Raw genomic sequence first — 17637 nt, forward strand, 5'->3', positions numbered from 1 at the left:
TGATCTTGGGGTTATGAGTTCGAACTCCATATGGGATATGGATATAGGGATTACTTTTAAAAAAATGAACAAACTTAAAAGAAACCATTAGACATTAAATAAAAAGGTTCAGATATTTTCTTAGAGTAAATAAAAAATAGAAATGCCGGATGGAAGAGTAGTAGAAACATTTCTCAGGTTCTTGATACATAGTGTTGGGTTGTGATTTTTCAGTTGGACTATTTGAAAGTTTCTTTCCTTTAGGTATACTCAGGATAATGATGTCCTAAGCCTAGAGGTCACTTGGTGCAGAGACACCATCTGCTCAATCTTTGTGGATCTTTCCACAGAACAGGCCAGGCAGGTGCCTAGAGCCTGCAGTAATGACATCATCTGCCAATTTTCATTCCTAGGGACCAGTTTGAAAGGATCTGCAGAGGGGAGGTGAAACCAAAACAAATGATAATAATGAGAGATGTGTCCATTGCAAAATCAGAATATATTCCAAGTGAAAGGATGATTTCAAAGATCCAAGGCTTCCAAGAAGACAAGGAACTCTTCAGATACTGCACTCTCCCTGAGGTTGGAGAACCTTCCTGTGTTTTCTTTGTTTTTAGGTTAACAGCCCACCGACATGCCTGCCCCAGGAATTGCTGCTTTTCCTTTCTGAGCCCCTCTCTGGTGGTTAGAGCAGTGGTTCTCAGTTGGAGGAGCACATCTGGTGGTGCCTGGAGCCCTGTAGGGTTGCACAAGGTTTGGTCTGTAGAGCCTGGGCATGCCGCTAATGGAGCCCAGGGAGCCTATAATGCACAGAACAGCCCCTCCCCCCAATTAATGAATTATCCGGCCCCAAATGTCAATACTGGCCAGGTGGAGATACCCTGCTCTGGCGCTTGGTAATTAACCTGGTGGAGAAGGGCGGGAATTCTGCAGTGGAGAGGGGGAGCCTCTCTCACACTGAATATGGGCATATCAACAGGAGTCACATTGCAGATCCCACTCACTATACATCCATTTATTGTTGCTTTTGTTTCTGTGAATCTGGTAGTAGAGGTTTAAGTAGGTCTTTAGAGTTAAACTTGTCTAAAAAATTCTCATTCTTTAAGCATAAATCATGTTTATAAAGTTATCCACATAATATAGAACATGTAAAGTGAAGTCTCCCAACGTTCAGCCCCACTCACTGCCAAGCTTTTAGGTGTATTCAACTAGAATTCTTTCATGGCCATGAAAATGCATACGTAACCCCCCACGTTTTGTGTATCACGGGAACAAACTGGTTGTCACCGAGTCTTGTCCACTTATAATAGATCTCAGACATCTTTCCATATCACTTACATATTATCACTTATGTATCTATATCATACTTGCAAATTTCTGCATAAATATATGACAGTTTATGGATAATTTATTTAGAATGGTTTTAGATTGTTTATTGTTTTTTAAAGATTTTATTTTTTCATGAGACACAGAGACAGGCAGAGACATAGGCAGATTGAGAATAAGCTACCTGTGGGAAGCCTGATGTAAGACTTGATTCCAGGACCCCAGGACCATGACCTGAGTCAAAGACAGACACTCAACACTGAGCCACTCATGTGTCCCTTGACACATGGCACACTTTTTTTTAAGGGGCACTTTGCATATAGAACATTTTGGAAATTATAACCCCAAATGCTATAGATAATTTGACTTAATGGGAACCTGGCTGCTTTAGTTGGTAGAGCATGGGGGATCTTTTAGTTTTTAAGAGGTATGCACTTTTTTTTTTAAGATTTATGCATTTATTTTGGCATGAGAAGGGGACAAGGCACAGGGAGAGTAGAGGGAGAATCCTCAGGCAGACTCCCTGCTGAGTGCAGAGGACGACACAGTGCTGGATCCTTAGACCAAGATCATAACCTGAGCCCCAACCCAGAGGTGGACATTTAACCAAGTGAGATACTCAGGATATTCATGAGATATTCATGAGAGACGCAGAGAGAGAGGCAGAGACAGAGGCAGAGGCAGGCTCTTCACATGGAGCCTGCGCAGGACTTGATCTCTGGACTGGGATCATGCCCTGAGCCAAAGGCAGATGCTCAATCGCTGAGCCACCCCGGTGTCCCAGTTGCATGTGGAGATTATTTAAAATTTAGAAAAAAAAATACTTAAATAAATAATTAAAAAAAGGAAGAAAATTGTCCTCATGAGAAAAGACTGTACAGGCAGGCCACCTATCATGTCCAGCCCCTTGGGTTGGGGACAAAGGGGGACATGGCCCCTGAATCATCTATTCTTCCCAACCTCAAGTCTTGCAATAGAAATGGAACTTGTGAGCATCGATCAAGGAGGAAAAGCTTGAAGTTAGAGGTAACTTGTGTTAGATGAATCACGATGAGGCCTCCAGGGTTCCCACCTTTTGTGTAACACGGGAACAAACTGGTTGTCACTGTGTTTTGTCCACTTATAATAGACCTCAGACATCTTCCCATATGACTTACATATTATCACGTGTATCTATATCTATATCATACTTGCAAACTTCTGCATAGCATCCCATTGTGTCAATGTACCACAGTTTATGAACCATTTATTTCAAATGCTTTTAGTTTTATTTTTATTATTTTTAAAGATTTTATTTATTTATTCATGAGAGACACAGAGAGAGAGGCAGAGACATAGGCAGAGGGAGAAGCAGACTCCTCACACAGAGCCCGATGCCGGACTTGTTACCTGGACTGTGATCACACCCTGAGCCAAAGGCAGAGGCTCAACCCTGAGCCACCCAAGAGTCCCGGTTGTGTGTGGATATTACTTAAAATTTAAAAAGATCTTTAAACAAATGTTAAAAAAAAAGAAAGAATATTTTCCTCATGAGAGAAGACTGTACAGGCAGGCCACCTATCATGTCCAGCCCCTTGGGTTGGGGACAAAGGGGGACAAGGTCCCTGAATCATCTATTCTTCCCAACCTCAAGTCTTGCAATGGAAATGGAACTTGTGAGCATCAATCAAGGAGGAAAAGCTTGAAGTTAGAGGCAACTTGTGTTGCCTGAGGCCCTGGGTACCCGGAGGCCTCCAGGGTTCCCACTGTTCTCAAGTGTGCACCATGCACCTACTGGTTCATGCAATGACTTTTAGGAGGTGGGTACGATATAGTAGTTGGGTATTTATTTCAATATGTATTGGAAAAAGTAGCTGGTGCATCAAACCTATGACTTCAGGAATATTATTAATCAGGATAAGACATGAGTTAATTTAGGAAAATTATTGACTAATATTGGGCAGTTAGCAACATATGCTAGAAATGGTAAAATGTCTCTTGAGTCACTGAAGTTTAGAAAATACTGGTAGGAGATGCTGGGCAGGGGCCCGATGGAGCATGTGAGTCTTGATCTCAGAGTCGTGGGCTCAAGCGATAGAGATTACTTAAAACCAGGAAACAGGAAAGGAAAGTATATGAAGAATATATTTGAGGAATATATTCTTCAAAGAAAATATCACAAGAAAATATAAAAGATGACACCCTTTATAAAAAAAAAACAAATATGAGCCCCGACTCCTAGGATTTGGGACCATTTCGAGTGTTTCATGCTCAAATTGCCAATATGGCTTATACGGGAGATCAAGTAGTGAGAAAGCAGTAGAAGAGGCTTCATTTTTTGAAGTCAGACAGAACTGGAGATGGAATACCGTCCTTTTCGTTGAAATTGCTCTGCCACCTTGGGCACTTTATTATCTGCAGGATAATGATCATTTAAAGGATCTTTAATTCCTGGGGGCATTACTTTTCAGGGATTGTTGTGAGACTTAAGTGGCTGACACATAAAGCGCCTGGCAGGTGGTAGGCATGCAAAGCTGAGTGCTTTCCTCCCTAGTGGGTTAGATGTAGGAGGGAGCACACCCGCTGCCAGACCTTTGGCCAAATTCAGCCTCCCCACCCCGCCTCTGCTTCCTCATACTCTGTAACTGCACCTTGCTGTCAAGCACCAGTGCCCATGTCATTATTTAACATCCTTCCAACAGAATATAGATGCCATGGGAGGAGGGACCTGTTCATCTCACTCCCTGCTGCGTGTCCTTTTCTATCACTGTCTGGTTTGTAGCCCTCAGTGAAGAGCTGTGGAAAGGGAGGTGGCCTGACTGTGAAGTGTCCCCCTGTTGCTGTTCTCTTGTCCCCTGGGCTCTGCATGGCAGCTGCACGTTATTGGGGCCTCTCATGGTCCTTTCATTTATTATTCTCTTTAATGATTCTACTTATTTGAGAGAGAAAGTGAGTGAGATCAAGAGAGATCATGAGTGGCAGGGAGGGGCAGAGGGAGAGGGAGAAGCTGACACCTCTCTGAGCAGGGAGCTGGACATGGGGATCATGACCTGAACTGAAGGCAGATGCTTAACTGACTGAGCTGCAATGGTGTCCCCCTACCACCTTTTTAAAAAGTGACTTCTACACTCTAGGAGTAGCTTGCAGTCACGACCCCGAGATCAACAGGTTCATGTTCTAGTGATTGAGCCAGCCAGGTGCCCCTCGTGGTCCCTTCTTATGAAGAGTCTCCGTGAGGGGAAGAGGAAGGTGCCTTCTCCCTGGGCATCTATGGACAGTGTCAGGTGAAAGGAGGGTATTCCTGCCCTTCCCAGTCGAAAGCTGAGAGAAACTCTTCGCATTCTCATAGAAAATGGGGTTTGGTTTCCAACTGGCTTAAAAAGCCTGTTTAAGGGCAGCCCCGGTGGCCCAGCAGTTTAGCGCTGCCTTTGGCCCAGGGTGTGATCCTGGAGACCTGGGATCGAGTCCCAAGTCGGGCTCTTGGCATGGAACCTGCTTCTCCCTCGACCTGTGTCTCTGCCTCTCTCTTCTCTATCTCTCATGAATAAATAAATCTTTAAAAAAAAAAAAACCTGTTTAATTCAGAGTGTTACAGATTTCCAGTGCTGAGTTTTTCATTCTTTGTTTGCAACGTTGGGAAATACCAACTTTTTTTTTTTTCCTTTAAATAATTGTTTGATAGAGAGGGAGAGGCAGAAGGAGAAAACCTGAAGTAGACCCATTACTGTGCAAGGACCCCAAGGCAGACCTGTATCCTATGACCCTGAGAACATGACTGAGCTGAAATCAGGAGTGGATGCTTAAGCAACAGACTCACCCAGGCACTTCTACCAAGTGTTTTGTATAACTATGTGCATTTTGACTCTTGTACAAATAAGTGTACATTGTACTACGTGGTTGTTTATTTGATTTCTCATGCAACTCTTTACTCTTAGATTCTGAAATATGTGGAGTGCTTCACTGGACCCAATATTATGGCCATGCATGCAATGCTTATAAACAAACCTCCAGATTCTGGTAAAGTGGTTTTATTTTAAGTAGAAGCCAAAAAAAAAAAAAAAAAAAAAAAATAAAAAGAAGAAAGTAAGAAAAAGTTTCAAGGATTCAAAGGATCGCTTTGTGATAATGCTGAATTTAAAAAACAAATGTGGGGACGCTGGGTGGCCAGTGGTTGAGGGTCTGCCTTTGGCTCAGGTGTGATCCTTGGGTCCTGGGATCTAGTTACATCAGGCTCCTCGCAGGGAGCCTGCTTCTCCTCTGCCTGTGTCTGTGACTCTCATGAATAAAAGATCTTTAAAAACATAAAATAAGGGCAGCCCAGGTGTTCAGCGGTTGGCGCCACCTTCACCCAGGGTGTGATCCTGGAGACCAGATCAGTCCCAATGTCAGGCTCCCTGCATAGAGCCTGCTTCTCCCTCTGCCTGTGTCTCTGCCTCTCTCTCACTCTCTTGTCTCTCATGAATAAATAAATAAAATCTTTAAAAAAAAATGTGTATATATACTTTAAGTCTTAAAACAGTATGTAAAAAAAAAGTAAGTTTCATCGTGAGTAGGGATTTCAGATGTCAACTATATGGTTATTTTTTCTTACTTTTAAAGATTTTATTAATTTTTTTGAGAGAGGAGAGACACATAGAGGAAGGAGAGAAGCAGATTCCCTGCTAAGCAGAACCCTTGCAGCTTGATCCCAGGGCCCTGAGATCCTGAGCTGAGAAAAGGCAAATGCTTAACCCACTGAGCCACCCAAGAGCCCTTAGAGGCCTTTTATTAACTTAGTTAGCTGATATTTTTTGCATCAGCCACTTAGAAGGCTAACAGGGAACCTCAAATTTGGTTGCTCTCTTCAATTACTCAAACTTTTTTTTTCTTGAATTCTAGCTTCTATGCCCAAACCACAATTACAAAGGAATAAAACAATAGAATTCATGACATGTGTATGAATTGCTAGTGAATGTTGTGTGTCAGTAAGTCCTCGGCTCCCAGAAACCCAGAAAAAAAATAGAGGATCTGGAGTTGTCCTGTGGATTTGATATTCAAATTTGATGCTTATCTCTCTGGACTGATTCTCAATAATGTTGTTTCACTTCTTTGGGTTTTGTGGGAATAGTCATTGCTGTGGTTTTGCAGGCAAAAGAGATGAAATCTGAGATGCAAGTGTGTATTAACAGCAGGTTCTGTTTCAGGCAAGAAGACATCCCGCCATCCCTTGCACCAGGATCTGCACTACTTCCCCTTCAGGCCCAGCAATAAAATTGTCTGTGCTTGGACAGCCATGGAGCACATCGACAGGAACAATGGCTGTCTGTGTGTGTTCCCAGGCACACACAAAGGCTATCTGAAGCCACACAATTATCCCCAATGGGAGGTATGTCTGCGTAGAGGAGGCATCATTTTTTTGTTGTTGTTTTTTGTTTTTTGTTTTTTTTTAGGTTAGCTTTTTTTTGTATTTTTTTATAGGGTTCGATTTTTCAACCTATAGTATAATACCCAGTGCTCATCCTGTCAAGTGCCCCCCTCGATGCCTGTCACCCAGTCACCCCATCGCCCTGCCTGCCTCCCCTTCCACTACCCATTGTTCCTTTCCCAGAGTTAGGGGTCTCATGTTCTAGCTCAGAGGAAGAATCTGTTTTTTGTTTGTTTTTGTCGTTGTTTTCTTTTAAGATTTTATTTATTTATTTGAGAGAGAGAGAAAGAGCACAAGCAATGGGAGAGGAGGGGAGGAGAGAGACAAAGGGGAAGGGAGAGGGACAAGCAGACTCTGCTGAGCACGAGTCAGATATGTGGCTTGAACTTCGCACCCTGAGATCATGACCTGGGTTGGCATCAAGACTTGGACGCCCAACTGACTGAGCCACCCAGGCACCCCTAGAGGAGAAATCTTAACCAGAATATTGTTTGTTTTGATTTCACATCACTCTCCCTAAAGAGCTTTAACAATCAGATGGCATTTCCTTCCTTACAAAACATCATTATAGGATTTACAATTAGGGTCAGGGAAGATTCAAGGATGTCAGGTAAAATAACCATTTTTCCATCAAGAAGTGTTGGAAAGCTGACCAGTGTGGGGCACTTTGGTAGGTACTATATAGGATATGAAATTATCAAGCCCAATTGCACAGGTAAGATGTCAACACTTGCAACACCACATGCATGTGTAAAGTGCCAACTACTTCTTACCCACTGATTGATGGCTCTTGGCATAAAGAAGAGAGAGGAATCATCTCTTTACTGCTAGAGAGACCAATGAAGACTCTGGGGAAGCATGAGTAGTATTCCATTGCATGACTGTTACATGGTGTATGGAATTGAGCTAGTTGAGGATGGAAGAGTATAGAAGGCTTTTGAGCCCATGAATGGTGAGATCAAATTGATCCTTCAATAATGATAATCTAGAGGCTTAGAGCAGGATATACTGGAGGTAGGGCTCCAGAGGCAGAGAAACCAGAGAGGAGATGATAAGTGTTTTAGGTATCAGACAATATGGTCTTGAAATCCCATAATGATGGTCAGAAAGAGAAGAGCACGGGTTGTTAACGCAGGAAGAATGAATGTGGTCTGTAGGAAGTAAAGAATATGGCTTTCAGGACTTCTGTCTCAATTAGATTCTTGCACTGAGGATTAGTGCCAAGGAAAATACTGGGGTCTGGATTCTGATATAACTGAAACTGTGAGATTCACAAATTCAGTTGAGTTTTGGGGAAAGTTTGGTGCAGGCAACAGAAGTGGGCTGTGGCTGACTTAAGCCAAACGAAGTGTTTTGGAGGGTGGCAGGCACCTGCTGAGTCCATGGAAAGGCTGGCTAGCTCTGATGAGCAGGAGAGTGGGGGTTATGTTCAGTGGGAACACTCGGGGTGGGGCACCTGGTGGGGTCAACTGAACTGTGATCATGACCAGTGCCTTCCATCTTCTGCTCAGATTCAAAGTGACCACAGTGGGCGGTTAGATTGACTTAGCTTAGGTCACGTATCAACCCTGGCCAGGAGAGAAGTGCACTGGATGAAAACCACAACTGAGTCCAGCAGGAAAGCAGTCCTTTCCCCAGAAGAATGTGGCACAGTCTCAGGAAGGGAAATGTGATGCCGTCCTTCCACCATAACTATTACTTAATGAAATAACTGACTTGGGAAATAGTTATAAAAAACAGAATGTTTTAATTTACTGTTTTTCTTTCCTTACTCTGCATGTGACATCAGTGCTTTCTGAGCTGAGAAAAATTGAGATTTTCTCTCTGCTGGTTTGGGAGAACAATTAGCTTCTTAGAGGTACTCCTGAGTTATAGAAGAATGGTTCAGGCAAAGTTCTAGGTGAGGAGAATATCATCCTGGGAAAGAATGATTATACATTCAGGCTTGAAAGGTGATCTCCCATGTTAACTGCAACATGCAACGTTGATCTAGATCCTCAATATAATACAGTTATGAAGGGTGAGAAGAAATTTCAGCATCTTCCTTTGCCTCCCTAAATCCATGATTTTAATATCACAATGTGACTTTCACAGCCACACATCTGAGAAGCTTTTGTATATTTGCAGTACCTGTTAAGAATCTATTTATCTTTCTCTTGGAAGAACTTAGGAAATCTACTTTTTAGTCATTGGGTTCCTCAAATACAGAGTTGGGTTCTCTTATGTGTTCTAGGGGGGCGTGAACTTAATGTTCTATGGGATCCAGGACTATGATGAAAACAGCCCCCGCGTGCACCTCGTGATGGAGAAAGGAGACACCGTTTTCTTTCATCCTTTGCTCATCCACGGATCTGGCTGGAACAGAACTCAAGGATACCGCAAGGTATGCATTACATCACCGTGCTTTCCAAAGACGAATAGGTTAGAAGCAAAAATGTCAAGATATGTGAAACTTTATGAGATTTGTGATGTTTAACTAAACTGCTCTTGCTCTGGTTTATTTACCAGGAAATATATTTGATACCACATTCTTTTTTGCTAAGTTATCAGTAGGAGGCCATGTGACCTCCGGTTCCCAATCCTACTGATCGTGAATTAGGAACATTCATAGAGTTGCTTGGTAGCCCACAGCCTGTGCTTTTGGAGACAGAAAGAATGGATGATGTACTAAAATCTTAAAATGGGAAATGGATATAGGAAATTTATGACGGCAGTTTATAATAGCTTTGTTATTGAATTGGCTGCCCAGAAATAAGATTTAGCAGCGAGCCATGGTTTTTGCCCCTTAGCTATGAATATATTAAAAACCTATTGATTTCATTGCTTGCATTAAAATTTGACAAAATTTCCCATATTCCCAGATTTCTCTCTTCTCAAAAATTCAGCAGCTCTGACAGTACTGTGGACTGACATTATTCCACATTACATGGCTCTTATTACGATATATAGGGGGTTTTTGGGGTTGAGTGAAGCGTGCCAGTTTGTCACACCAACACCCATTGTCTCCCTAGGTGCAGGGTTAGCTACCATGTTTCATCTTCCATTCATTCATATTTCCACCAGGTCAACAGGGCCAGGATGAGGGTGAGGCAAGAAAGCCCTCTCCTCCAGGGAAAATTTAGCAGGGGTCGGGGGATGGTGCCAAACACCTCAACAATCAAGTTAAATGATAGTTTAAGGCAGTATTTAGAAAATCAAAATCAATGCAAAAAATACCTTGATGAACACAATGCCAAAATTTTAAATAAAGACTAGATCAGACTCCCCACCAACATGATCCTCAGAACTGTACAAGCAGGGGTACAGCCACAATGACATAAATAATATGAATGTTCATGAAATTCATGAATTTGGCCATTTATCATGTGTCCTTGGTGTCAAAATTCAACTTGATATAAAAAATGGAATTTTATGTATATGCATCTGTATCAAAACAGCAAGCTAAGACAAATAGTCTTAAAGTCTGTATGAGTTAGAGAATTATATTACTTCCTATATGATCAGGGTTATAAACTGAGTAGGATAACAACATACTGAAAGATCTCATGTCAAAACCTGAAAATATAGTATAAAGTGATTACTGTATGAAACTAAAAGGTAAATGATAAGAAACCAAGTAATGTGATTGATAATATCCTAACTTTGTAATTTTTCAATAGTTTTTGAACTACTTTATTTGGGAAAAGATGAACCCCTACAAAAAGACTTAAAAATGCATATATGGTAATGTACTTATCCCCTTGGATGTCACTTTTTCTTGGTGTGGTTTGGGGGCTTCCATGGGAAATGGGGGTCCCTGTGTGGCTCAGCGGTTGAGCGTCTGCCTTGGCTCAGGGGGGTGATCCCAGTCCGGGGATCCAGTCCTACATCGCGCTGCTTGCATGGAGTCTGCTTCTCCATTGCCTGTGTCTCTGCTCCCCTCTGTGTCTCTCGTGAACAAATTTAAAATATATATATATAATAAAAATTAAAAAAAAAGGAAATGAATTTGTGACTCCACACCTGTCCACTGTCTAAAATCTCATGTAAGCAAAGCAGACAGCCCTTCTGAGAGGTGAGGTCATCTCAAGAGAAGAGAACTAACATGCGACTAGGAAAGTGAGTTTTAAGTTTATCTGCTGATAACCTTTTCAAGAATGGGAACAACCGGGCAGCCCCGGTGGCCCCGGTTTAGCGTGGCGAGCAGCCTGGGGTGTGGTCCTGGAGACCCAAGATCGAGTCCCATATTGGGCTTCCTGCAGGGAGCCTGCTTCTCCCTCTGCCTGTGTCTCTGCCTCTCTCTTCGCTCTCTCTGAATGAATAAATAAGTAAATCTTAAAAAAAAAAAAAAAAAAAAAAAAAATGGGGAGAACCAAGTAACCTCCTTTCCCTTAAGAAGGAAACAATGTGTACCTTATGTGAATGATCTTGGACTTCAAATGTCCTTTTGATTTGAAAGGGGTGGGTGTGTATATTATTTTCCTTTGCAAGGTATTTTTAATGTTGATTTCCTGATCTTTAGACATTAAAATAACAAAGCACCACAAACTCAGCTGAGTAACTAACTTCTGTGACTAAGAAGAGGATGAAGAACCCTGGAACCCATTCCTGTTTAGGACTGGGGGATATGCACTAGCTAGATAAATCACATGTTAAAAAGTTTAAAGTCCTCTTACTCTTGTCATTATGTTCTCAGCCCATTTTGAAAACAAGTATCCCAGGGAGCTTAAAACCTCTTGGAATTTCTCAGTCAGCCTTTAGCTGTACCTAGGGGAGAAAAGACTCCAACCCCAAAGAGGCTAATCCAAGACACGATGGAACATTCTAGAAATCAAATGCTAGTGAAATAGCTGATGTTCTAAAAGAAGACTTTTGTTTGGTTGTTGCTGTTAACAGATTTTTTTCTCCCCCAATATTAATCATTTCACCCTGCACAGGCAATTTCCTGCCATTTCGCCAGTGCTGACTGCCACTACATCGATGTGAAAGGCACCAGTCAAGAAATCGTTGAGAGGGAAGTTATGGAGTTAGTACACAGATTATACGGAATTCCGAAAGATACCAGCTTGCAGGTACGTTTGTATGAGATGAAAGATTTATAAGACTATTTTCTCAATGCATGACAATACTCATATCTATTTTTTTAAAGATATTCTTTATTTATTTGAGAAAGAAAGAGAGAGGGAGAGAGAGCATGAGCAGTGGGGAGAGAAAGAGGGAGAGGAAGAAGTAGACTTCCTGCTGAGCAGGGAGCCTGATGTTGGGATCAATCCAGCAACCTGAGATCATGAACTAAGTGGAACATAGAGGCTTAACCAGTGAGCCACCCGGCAACTCTGTTATCCCTGATTTAATTTGGAAGCATAATGTGCATTGTTTAGAGCACCGTGCAGAAGCCTTGCTGAGATCCACTGAGAATTTCAGCTAATACTTGCTTCCCCCACGTGGGGCACCTGAGCATCCCAGACTTCTTTATGTCTTTTGGCCGCCCTGTGCTGTGTAGGCTATCCTGTTCCAGGACAGGCAGGTAGGAAAGGAAACAGCAGATCTGGAGGAGAGCAAGTGAGCAACAAAAGCCACCTTCTGAATGCACATAAGGAAAGTTAAAGGTTTGGGATATTACCCATAGGCCTCCCTTAATTTCTCTACAACAGAGTATTTACATATATGCAGATCCAATAACTGTCCCAGAAGCAATTCTCAAGCAGGTTTCTGTGTGGGTCAGTTAGCATCTGGGGTTCCACGGAGCTGATGGCAGAAACCACTGATGCTTATCAAGAGGGGACATGAGACATTATTTCATATGCTTTGCTACTTAATACACAACACTTGTAAAGTAGTTGCGTGTAGCTAGTGGGCATTCAGTGCTGCCGATGATCCCCAGACAAATTACAGTCAAGCCAAAGAAATAAACATATTTGCCTGGTAGACAAAGACATTTTAGCCTCCGAACCAAGAGGCTGATCCTATGTTCAATTTGCAGAATCACCATATATGTTTTCCTAGGGGGTGACAGGACCTCCACGTAGACTGAATGTAATGATAACTCGGCCCCTCTAGTACTGTGAAGAGTACCGCACACCAGCACTACGCTACTGGGCCACTGGGAATCACCTTCTGAAAGTCATTCCCAGCTGAAGAATCTTACTTCCCCCTTGGCCCCTTCTCCCTTTAGAACCTATGAATCTACCCCATATCAGAAAAGACTCTCATTTCTCATTTGCCGTGGTGGGAAGTCTTGTCCTTCTCTCTTTGCCCAGTTTTTTAAAACGCTTTTATGAAGGCATCCTATTTTGTGAAGTGGGGCTTCCGGGCAACACACTGATTCTTGCAGCAGAAAACAAAGCATATATTGTGTTGGCAGTTTGTCAGGGTTGTAAATGAATGAACTGCCGCCAGTATTTATTTCAATTATTTGAGAGAGAGAGAGAGAGAGAGAGAGAGGAGAGAGAGAGAGAACGTGAGCAGGAGGTGGGGGTATGGGCAGAAGGAAGGGAGGGAATCTCCAGCAGATTCCCCACTGAGCCAGGACCCCAACACAGAGTCCATCCCAGAACCCTGAGATGAGTTGGACTCTGACTGAGCAACCCAGGTGCCCCAAGAAAGTTTGTTGACTCAAAAGTCTCAGTTGTTGATGAAGAACAAAGCAATAATACCAAATCACACCCCAATACCAAATCATGACCTGATTTTCACTGAGGAGCAGATCACTCTAGATGAGGCAGCGAGTGGCTAAAGGAAAGCCAGACAAGAGTACAGGTCTTCTTGACCAAACAGCATGCTAAGCCTGTTGAGGACACCTGTAGTCAACAGGAGCACCAATTGGCACAGGCTGACTGGCCTGACTGGCGTCTGGCTCTCTCAGTTTGTTCAACATGATTTCAGATGTTGACAAGTAAATTATTGGGAGTCTTAAAAAATGGTTTATTTACTGATAGGACCACTGTGAGAGTTTTTCCACTTAACTATTCGTAGATGCTAGAAATCTACTTTTTTCTTATGCTGAACACATTCCCAGTGTTCCGTGGACTCCTTGTGGTTGGCTTTATTTCCAGGATGTCTTTAGACTGGGAGGACAGCTGGTGAAAGGAAGAAGGACCAACCTTTGAAGTGGCCGTCTGCTGGAGCTCTTTGAGAGGAAACCAAAAGGAATCAAGATGCCTATGGAACCTGTTTTATTAATGAGCTGTCCTAATCTTTCTTGTCACTTGTTATGAAGATCACAACGCACTTACAGGGAACTTTATGGGATCTGGTTAGCTCTGGTGAGGGGCTGTTGCTTTAATGGATGAACAGGTGTAACAGTGGCATATTACTATTGTCAGGAATACTACTTTGCACCTAATAAGGTCACTGATGTCTAATTTAAGTGTGTTCAGTTACTTTCATCCAGTTAGCTCTTTGCCCAAGCAAGAAGGAAAGCTTTGAAACTCAGGGTCTGCTGACTTTTTCGCATCCCTCTTCTGGAAATCCCACCACCCACTGATTTCATGGCATGAGAGACTTCTCAGATCTAGAACACTGTCCTCTACACACACGTTTAATGAAGGGCATTGTGGAGTGAGGACAAGGGTGGATGTTCATGCTCTGACACATGTCCTTGTGTCCTTGAGTCCTTGCATGACTCTTCCAACCCAGCCAGCTTGCTTAAAGAAAAGCCAGAATTTTCCAAATCTTTCTCTGTTGCTGAAGAAGGAAGACAAAGGTGACTTCCTCTGCTAGTTAGGCAGCTGGAAACCCTCAGCATTTATGAATGAAACCTAAACTCTCTCAAGGTACAGGGAAATTGTTAGTTTCGATTTCTAATGGGCAGGAACTGGGGAAATTTGTTTTTTTTTTTTCATTTAAAGATTATTTATTTATGTTAGAGAGAGCACAAGGAGCAGCAGGTTGGAGGGGCAGAGGGAGTGGGAGAAGCAGACTGCCGCTGGGCAGGGAACCCGATGGGGGCTCAACCCCAGGACCTGAGCCTAAGGCAGAGATGTTTAACCCCACTGAGCCACCCAGGTGCCCCATGGGGACTTTCTTGTAATACAGAGCTGTGTTTCTACACCAGCTGAGGGTAGCAAAGACACCATACTACTGATTATTAAGCATACCAGTTAGAATTTAGATCAGGAATAACAAGGAGTCCTTTTCTTTCAATCTGCTAAGCAGAAGTTGTTCTAAATGGACGTTCACCTTTTTTGTTGGTTTCTTTGAGGACGCTTTCTTTCCTTCTCTTTCTTCCTTGTGAGAGAGCTCAGAGGGAGAGGGAGAAGCAGACTCTTTGCCTAATGAGGGCTCGATCCCCAGGAACCTAGATCATGAGATGAGCCAAAGGTAGATGCTTAACCTACTGAGCACCTAGGTGCAGGAGGACACACAGTTTAAGTTCACATCTGGCTGGAAACTGGAGAAGGTAAGACTATCCCTGACAGGGTTTAAGGAAATTGGATTATGGAAGAATTGTACATAAATGTACATAAGGAATACGGTGTAATCAGCATGTATGGAGCACTGTTCTAGCAAAAACATTTTTTAACTCTTCAAATTTCAAATACATTTGAAAAAATAAACTTCAATAGGAAAGCAGACAGCACAGTTTATGTCCCTTAGGCATTTCTGGTTGCCAACTAGTCTCTCAGGAAACAATCCATTTCCCATTTGTTCTGTGTCCCTGGTGTCCATGAATTCATTTCCCAAACATCCAAGCATCCATTCCTATTCAGCGCAATAGGACTAGATGTCAAAGAAAGACAACAAGTGGAGGAGTTAGGACGGCTCCTTTTGTCTGTGTGGACCCACCTGGGAGAGGTGGGCAGGAGGATCAGCTGTAGAATGGAGAGCTGGGACGGGATTACCACCGGATCTTGGCAGAATGAGGAGCAGCCTGGTTTCCCAGTGGCTGTAAAGGGGAGGGATTTATCCTGGGCTAACCTTTTATTTCCCCAGAGGCTCACTTCCAAGGGCTATAGGAGGTACTCCAAGTGCAGACCAAAACAAATAGAAAGGGTCCCTTTCGTTGATGATTGGCACTGACAGCCTCAGAAAAACAACCTTGGCTCCTGGTATCTGCTTGGAGTTCCTCCTTTGTGAGCCACAGACTGAAGCAGTTTGAAAAGCTTCTGATTGAATCAACAAAGGGTGGTAACCTTTCCCAAAGCCAATCCTAGTAATATGGCTGCATGGTTCAAACCAAATCCACCTGTGCAAGACCTTTTCCTACTAACCCCGGGCAGGCCGGCAACTCAGCTCCCGTACCCATCCTGTATGTACAGCATAGCCCATCACTTGGCCCTTGACTTTTCCGGAAGGGATGATGTTCTTTTTTTTTCATGTTAAGACCCTGCCTTCCCAAATAGAGAGGGTAGGCTCTTTGACAGCCCTGTCTATTCCTTTGCCCCTCCTGTCCCCCGTGACCACTTCCAGCACACTCACACTCGAGGCACGTACTATTTATGGCTTGTTCAATGTGAACACCAAACTTCTCATTTTTGTAGCTGTCCCTCCTACATAAGAGAGTGTCTTCTTGGAAATGTAGACACTTTACCTGCACGGTACCCATTATGATTCCCAGACATGTTTTTTTCTGAATGTTTCAACCACTTCTCCTTTTTTTTGAAATATATTTACTTATTTACTCATGAGACTTACACACACACACACAGAGGCAGAGACATAGATAGAGGGAGAAGCAGGCTCCCTCTGGGGAGCCTGTTGCAGGACCGAATCCCAGGACTCTGGGTGGGATCATGCCCTGAGCCCAAGGCATATGCTCAACCACTGAGCCACCCAGGTGTCCCAGTTCCAACCACTTCAAATTCCAGGGCTCTCTTCACCAAACCTCTCCCCTATAGGTGGTGGTATGGGGGGGCGGGGCACTGGAAAAGTGGTGACTGTGGCTGAGTTTTTGCTCACTCATCAGAACTCTAGAAAATGTTTCCGTTGAATTCAACATTTTGTAAGTTTTAGTTTTATATTCTTTATTTTTTAAGTTTTATTCATTTTTAAAAATGTAATCTCTATACCCAGTTTGGTCCTTGAACTCATGAATCTGCCATCAAGAATCAGATGCTCTACCAACTGAGCTTGCTAGGCACCCCCAGTTTTGTTTTTTGTTTGTTTTTTTTGGCCATGGGTGGATCCTGCACAGGGAGGGGCAGAGGGTGATGGAGAAGCAGACACATCACAGGGTGGGGAACCTAGAGTACAGCTCAATCCCAGGACCCCGAGATCATGACCTGAGCAGAAGACAGAGGCTTAAGTAAATGAGCATGCCCCCAGGTGTCCCCAATAGCCCCTAGGTTCAGTATTCTTAAAGAATTTTTTAAATGGTAGCAAAATGCACATAACACAATTTACCACATCATCATTTTTAGGCCTCTAATTCAGTGGCATTAAGTACAATCTAATCGTTGTGCAACCATCACCGTCATCCATCTCTAGGACTCTTTGGCTTGAAAAACTGAAACTCTGTCCATCATAAACACTAACTCCCCATTCCCTCTCCCCCAGGTCCTGGCACCCACCATTCTACTTTCCATCCCTATGAATTTGACTACAATGATAACTCAGACAGGGGGTGGTCCTACAGTATTTGTCATTCTGTGACTGGCTTATGTCACTTAGCATAATGTCCTCAGAGTTGATATATGTAGTAGGTGATGTGTGAAAATTTCCTTCTTTTTGAGCGCTGAGTAATATTATATTGTATGGATATACCCAGTTTTGCTTATCCATTCATCAGTCTGTTGACATGTGGTTTGCTTCCATCTTTCATCAAATGTGAAAATTGCTATGAACATGGTGTACAAATATCTCTTAGACACATTGCTTTCTTTTATTCCAGATACATATATTATATGTATATTTTTAATATTTATTTATTCATCAGAGACAGAGAGAGGGAGGGAGAGACAATAGGCAGAGGGAGAAGTGGGTACCCTACTGAGAGTCTGAGAGAGACTTGATTCCAGAACTTTGGGATT

The 17637-nt window shown here is 42.9% G+C and overlaps 1 protein-coding gene across 1 annotated transcript; it reads left to right on the forward strand.

Moving 5' to 3' along the window:
• The first annotated feature begins 405 nt into the window (after positions 1-405).
• LOC119879263 (phytanoyl-CoA dioxygenase, peroxisomal-like) lies at positions 406-13927 on the forward strand. The gene is made up of 6 exons (XM_038589629.1): positions 406-561; positions 5220-5301; positions 6468-6649; positions 8922-9071; positions 11605-11739; positions 13723-13927. The coding sequence occupies exons 1-6, from the start codon at positions 439-441 to the stop codon at positions 13774-13776; spliced, it is 726 nt and encodes a 241-aa protein (XP_038445557.1). The 5' UTR covers positions 406-438; the 3' UTR covers positions 13777-13927.
• Positions 13928-17637: the final 3710 nt, after the last annotated feature.

Source organism: Canis lupus, unplaced genomic scaffold, assembly GCF_011100685.1.
Source record: "Canis lupus familiaris isolate Mischka breed German Shepherd unplaced genomic scaffold, alternate assembly UU_Cfam_GSD_1.0 chrUn_S50H209, whole genome shotgun sequence".
Classification (NCBI taxonomy): Eukaryota; Metazoa; Chordata; class Mammalia; order Carnivora; family Canidae; genus Canis; species Canis lupus.